Raw genomic sequence first — 6,426 nt, forward strand, 5'->3', positions numbered from 1 at the left:
GATCGTTGTTGAAAGTGGTGCCTTGGAAGTTATTAAGCTATGGAACTCTAAAGAATTTGATAGAGATGGTATCATGGGACCTCTACAGGAGGTGAAGGAGCCATGCCGGAACTTCACTAGTTTCAATATTTATTTTGTAAAGAGAGAAGCCAATATGGCTGCTCATTTATGTGCTAATCAGGCTAGTCAGGTTAGTAGGAGATGCCTCTGGATAAACTTTATCCCAGTTTTTCTCCACGATTGTATTACCCGCGAATGTATTACCTTTGAGTAACAATGCACAAGTGTCTGGTGGATAGGATGCTTTGTATTCTGGCCCGCCCGCACTCGCACATGCCCGACGGGACGGCCAACAGCGTTCGCACCCAAGCCACGAGTGGGCTGGAGCGACCACGGTCGATCGACTCGGCGATGGCCCACCAGGCACATCGAAACCTACGGGCCTTCTATAAAAGGCTCACCCCCTCCCGACCGGGTCGCCTGCTTGCCATCGATCGTCTAACCGCCTCACACACAGAGAAAAGGCAAAAGGAAACAAAAACCTCCTAGAAGCCCCTCCCGACCGAGTTACTCCAGAGATTTCCGGCGGAACCTCGCGTCAGGATGGCACCCACGGCGACGGCGACGGCGGCGGCGGCGGATCAGAGCCAGCAGCACACCAAGAAGGCGGTGGGCCTGGCGGCGCTCGACGCCTCCGGCCACCTCTCCCCGCTCGCCATCACCCGAAGGTAACGCAACCCGCTCTCCATCGCCCCGCCCCGTACGCAGGGTTCCGGTGCCGCTGCCGCTGCCCGCTAGCACGCGCATCTAGCTAGGGTCATGGCCGTCGCTATGTTCGCGCGGGACGATGAGCCCGCGCCCGGCCCGCCACCGTACGTCGTGCGAAATCTGCGTGGCCGGGCGTTCGGACGGCTTTGATCCGGTCACGGCGGTCGTGGCGGCGCTGTGCGCCGTCCGATCCGCTTGGCGCTCGCCTGTTTTTTCCCCATGACACCCCTTCGTTGTAGAGTACGTACGTGAGATGCATGGTTCCGTGGAATAATCTATTCGCCTTAAATTGTCGTGTAGCCGACGATGGTTAGGTTTCATTGGATCTCGATCTCGCAAAGTTAATTAGCGAGATTTCTTCTTAGAGCAGCCTTCCAATATTCCGAAGCTGACCTCCCTCCCTACGATTTTCAGCGATTTCGTCTTGAATAACCCTCCGATATTCTGAAGGCGACCTACCTATGATTTTTAGCGAAATTGTGCGGCCGACAAGGACAAGGTCGTTGCTTGCACAACTGCTTTATCTCGCATTCTTTGGTTCCGATGCAGGTTCTCAGAATAGTCTCTTTGGCATGTCAATTTTTTTTCTCTAGATTTATGACGGTGGCCATTAGGGATTGCTTCTTTCTGTGAATGTTTGTGAAATTTGGCCTTTGCAAAGGGGTACCTGAAAGATCAGGTGCATGCTCCCACCAAGCATATCCGTGCAAATAGAGTCTATGAATTATTGTGTGTCCAGTACAAAGAATTGTCATGTTTCCAGTACAACCATGACATTGCCACCACTCGCCAGTCATTTTCCTTTTGGAATCTTGACGCTACGCCACTCTTGGTCGTAAAAGGCACATACATGTGTCACTCTCAGTTATTTGTCACTGTTGGCGAGTACAGGAGTACGTGTGTGTGTGTGTGTGTGTGTGTGTGTGTGTGTGTGTGTGTGTGTGTGTGTGTCGCTTCCCTTCTGTATGTATGTGTGGTATGAATCGAGTCGCTCATGTGGGCAAGCCTCAACGGCACACCTGTTTAAGTGACTGCACTGACATGTAGGAATTGACATGCTTGGAGTGACCGGCAAGGTGGTTGTGCCGATTTTGATCATTTTCGTTATTAGCTTATTTGGATTGAAGCTTCTCGATCAGAAGATATAATTTCCTCGAGATTTTGCAATACATCTGTCACAAATAGTGTGAATACCTAACTATTTAGTTTGATTCGATGCAAACGGTACCGCCACAAGTTTGTCACAAGAATTCATTTGATATTTTTATTTTTATTTTTTGTGATTACATATCTTATAAACTAGTGGTGTCAACATCTGGGCAAACAGTGACCATTATGGAGCTGAAGAAGCAGTTGGAAATCTACGGTTCGTGTAATTACTGGATGGCGATAGCAGTTTTATGTCGTTATCATAGCCACGCCAGTGTGCTACGAGCTGTATAAGTTTGTTGATGGGTGGTTTTAGGATTTGCAGTCCTAGAATTTGCTTTGCTAGTTACTCCCTTCGTCCCATAATATAAAAGTGTAGTGTAAAAAACGCTCTTATATTATGGGACGGAGGGAGTATTTTCTAAAATTGCTATTTTTCTGAAGAGTTATTGGCTGAATCGTGTGAATTTACTTTGTCTGAGTGATGAAATAAAGCAGTTCGTTCAGGGAAAAAAATTGAGGAAAACAAAAATTGATCGTTTGCATGTGTGAGGTATGACTGACACTCTGACAGGCTAGACTAATTGCTAGAGTGACCACTGAACTGAGTTTATAGACAAACCCATGATTTACTGCTGAGATTATTAGCCTGATTTACACACTCGCATGTTAAAGCGTTTCTTTTCACGGCGTTCATGTTTCTCGTAATTCCTCCTTCAGGAGCACCGGAGATGACGATGTCGTGATAAAGATTCTTTACTGCGGGATCTGCCACTCTGACCTGCACAGCATCAAGAACGACTGGAAGAACGCCAAGTACCCCATGATCCCTGGGCACGAGATCGCCGGCGAGGTCACCGAGGTCGGCAAGAACGTGACCAAGTTCAAGGCCGGCGACCGCGTCGGCGTCGGGTGCATGGTGAACTCGTGCCAGTCCTGCGAGAGCTGCGACAAGGGCTTCGAGAACCACTGCCCGGGCATGATCTTCACCTACAACTCGGTCGACCGTGACGGCACCGTCACGTACGGCGGCTACTCCAGCATGGTGGTGGTGCACGAGCGCTTTGTGGTCCGGTTCTCTGACGCCATGCCGCTGGACAAGGGCGCACCCCTGCTGTGCGCCGGCATCACCGTGTACAGCCCCATGAAGTACCACGGGCTCAACGTTCCCGGTATGCACCTCGGTGTGCTGGGACTGGGCGGGCTGGGCCACGTCGCCGTCAAGTTCGGCAAGGCCTTCGGGATGAAGGTGACGGTGATCAGCTCGTCGCCGGGGAAGAAGCAGGAGGCCCTCGAAAGGCTAGGCGCCGACGCGTTCGTTGTCAGCAAGGACGCCGACGAGATGAAGGTATGCCGACGTGTCCGATCATCAAGCAAGACAGAGATGGTTGTTTTTCCGGTGGAGAAGAAAACAGGAGCCCATGTCTGCTTATATTACTGCTCAATTTTGTGTTGCATTTGCAGGCTGCGATGAGCACCATGGATGGCATCATAAACACGGTCTCTGCAAACATCCCCATGGCCCCTCTCTTTGGGCTACTCAAGCCCAACGGCAAGATGATCATGGTCGGCCTCCCAGAGAAGCCTATTGAGGTCCCTCCATTTGCTCTGGTTGCCAGTAAGTTCACCTCTCCGATCTCGCAACTGGAAGAAATCATGCGACCACAGGCATTTTGCGCGTAACTGATACACATATTGTGCGCGTGGCTGAATGTACAGGGAACAAGACCCTGGCCGGGAGCTGCATCGGCGGCATGAGGGACACCCAGGAGATGCTGGACCTCGCGGCGAAGCACGGCGTGACGGCAGACATCGAGGTGATCGACGCGGAGTACGTGAACACGGCCATGGAGCGCCTTGCCAAGGCCGACGTCAGGTATCGATTCGTCATCGACATCGCCAACACCCTCGACAAGGCCGCCGCCGCCGCCGCAACCGAGTGACCGCCGATGTAACTCTCAGCACTGCTCACGGTCTACGTTGGTCTCTGGTTCTCTGCTATTATCACATACTTTATCTCTAGTAGTAACAATGAACAGTCTAAAATTATTGTCAGTGATGTCATGGTGCGATGTTGTTCGTGAGAAAAGTGCGTTGGATGATGGATGACAAGGTTGGCTTCTTGCCGGGATAATGGAGTACGTACCTGCTTAGCTTCTCCCTGCTATGCAGTTATTGCGTGCACAGAGGAGGCTATCTGTACCTCGTAGCCACAATAACTACTCCATCCATTTCATACTAGTATATCACTTCCTAAATATATTTGTCTTTTTAGAGATTTTAAATGGACTACCACATACGGATGTATATTGACATATTTTAGAGTGTAGACTCACTCATTCACTTATTGATATCTCTAAAAAGACAAATATTTAGGAACGAAGGGAGTATATAGGAATTTTGTTCCGTTAACAGAGAAGGGAATATGTTTTAACACTCCAGAATTCACAAAGAAACGGCACACAAAGATGAGCTATCAAATAGGCAATCTATGTAACAGGTGGTGAAGTATGCGTGGCTATAACTGAAACATAACAAAGTGTGCCCAGAGCACATCGCAACTGAACTGATTTACCCTCCTGAGTGACAATTGGGAGGACGTGACGGTGATTCTAGAAGAAGGAGACCACAAGCCAGAGCCCGGAGAAAGAAGACGCGGCTTGCAATGACCACGTGATGAACGCGAGGGCGACCGAGAGCTCGAACTGGCCGCAGGGCAGCCGCCGGTACTCGGCGCAGAACTTCACGTCCTTGATGAAGAAGATGGTCACGCTGGCCGCGGCGCAGGATCCCGAGAACATGAGAATCGCGAGGACCTGCAGCGCATCCGCAGTCGACGTGATCACCCGGGTGGAACTTTCCTAGCCCAAGATTCCTTCCAAGAACGGCTCGAGTCAAGGAAACGATTTCACCCGAAGTGAAACCGACTTACCCAGTCGCCGATGACACGGAGCAGTACAAGTTCCGGCTCAGCGTGAAGATCCTTTTTGTTCCTCAAAGCAAAGATGTCCTGGCAAGCAAAGCCCATGCTCCACAGAAACTGCAGGACCAACGCTGTATCCAGGTAGCTGAAATAAAGGGACACCATGATAGATACACACTCGTTAGAGGGTGCCAGGCAGCTGAGTTCTGAAGAGTGGTCAAGAAATTCAAGACTCTATGCGCAGTTCATAGGCCTCGATGACATCAACTTGATGCTACTTGTTACCCGAGTGGTGCTCATGAATTTGCAAGAAGACGCACAAAAGGGAGGACACTCGAGAAAGGATTAGATTAGAAGAAAGGAGAGTGAAATTTTAGTAGCAGGGGGAGGGAGTACAAGTAGGCGCTGTAGTTGAGGGAGCCGAAGGCGGAGGACATGGCGGCGGCGGACGCGGCGGCGAAGACGCACTGCGAGACACGCAGCGCCATGCCGCTCCATGTCCCTGGGCTCCCCACCACGCGCTTCATCGCCCTCCCCGCCTGGCCGGGCTTTCGCTTGCTGCTTGTGTGCGCTCTGGCTTGTGCGTGCGGGGTGAGACGGGAGAGGTGATGGCCAAGAGCGGAGCAGGAAGAGCTGAAACTGAACGAATATGTACAGGGACTTGTGGGGGTGGGGTGCCTCTGCCTGGTTGTTTTCGAGATGCAGTTAAAAGCAAATGAAGCAGCGCCTCGACTAGCACTTGGAAACTTCGCGGTGCGTCCTTGGCCACATAATAATCCAAGTGTGCATTTCTTTCTGTTCACGCGGTTTGTCACCTTTGCTCTTCGTCCTAGCCTGCTTCCTTTCTGTTCTTTTGTTGGTCCTCCTACCCACAACGGTGCTAGCTTGATACGTCCTACTCCAAAGATCAAACTAGCTAGTACTTGATGCCGACTCTACCTTGGTTTAGTATGTGCAAAGAAATGAATCAGAAAAGAAATGCCATCATCTTTTCCTTGTACGAGTAAGAGGTCCCATTGCCAGGAAATCCTGTGTTCTGCCGGGTTTTGGCTAGGAGAACCCACCTAACTTTACCCTTTAACCTTGCACCAGACGCAGAGCTGCCTTAAATGATTTCAAAAGAAGGGATGATAATGGGAGCGTGATAACACCGTGGAATACATAAACGATGGACGGTGGCTGACGTTCGCTGCGTTGAGATCCCAGCAAACGCCCTCGGAGCCACATGACCCACATCCAAAAGAGGGTGGTTATTAACGAGAATTGCACCAAAAATAAATAAATAATTGCCATGCTTTTCTGAAAACCGCCACCACCCAAAACACTAAAAATGCCATCCCGTCTGTTTGCAAATGCCGTGTGTGGCAGTGGCAACGAGTGTTCGCTGGCGATTAACGTCCTATATAAAAGACAATGAAACACTATCCAAGAAATGGGAAAGTATCCATTAGAAACTATATACTCAATGAAAATTTGGAAACTCGTTCATTTACCATTGGGTTTGAGTGTGCGGACTAGACCATCTTTTGTTTGTACCGCTGATAGAATCATCTAGCTTCATGGTAATATCTTTCCAAACTCCCCCC

At 50.2% G+C, this 6,426-nt stretch overlaps 2 protein-coding genes across 2 annotated transcripts; one reads left to right on the forward strand and one right to left on the reverse strand.

Moving 5' to 3' along the window:
* Positions 1-497: 497 nt before the first annotated feature.
* Positions 498-4,101, forward strand: LOC119339582 (probable cinnamyl alcohol dehydrogenase 5). Its single transcript, XM_037611584.1, has 4 exons — positions 498-728; positions 2,638-3,265; positions 3,382-3,535; positions 3,637-4,101. Exons 1-4 carry the CDS (start codon positions 604-606, stop codon positions 3,858-3,860), a joined length of 1,131 nt encoding a protein of 376 aa, XP_037467481.1. The 5' UTR covers positions 498-603; the 3' UTR covers positions 3,861-4,101.
* A 224-nt stretch (positions 4,102-4,325) lies between these two features.
* Positions 4,326-5,531, reverse strand: LOC119339583 (CASP-like protein 5B3). The gene is made up of 3 exons (XM_037611585.1): positions 5,237-5,531; positions 4,850-4,985; positions 4,326-4,733 (listed from the first exon to the last, which is right to left on the reverse strand). Exons 1-3 carry the CDS (start codon positions 5,365-5,367, stop codon positions 4,530-4,532), a joined length of 471 nt encoding a protein of 156 aa, XP_037467482.1. The 5' UTR covers positions 5,368-5,531; the 3' UTR covers positions 4,326-4,529.
* Positions 5,532-6,426: the final 895 nt, after the last annotated feature.

The sequence above is a fragment of the Triticum dicoccoides genome, chromosome 7B (assembly GCF_002162155.2).
Source record: "Triticum dicoccoides isolate Atlit2015 ecotype Zavitan chromosome 7B, WEW_v2.0, whole genome shotgun sequence".
Classification (NCBI taxonomy): Eukaryota; Viridiplantae; Streptophyta; class Magnoliopsida; order Poales; family Poaceae; genus Triticum; species Triticum dicoccoides.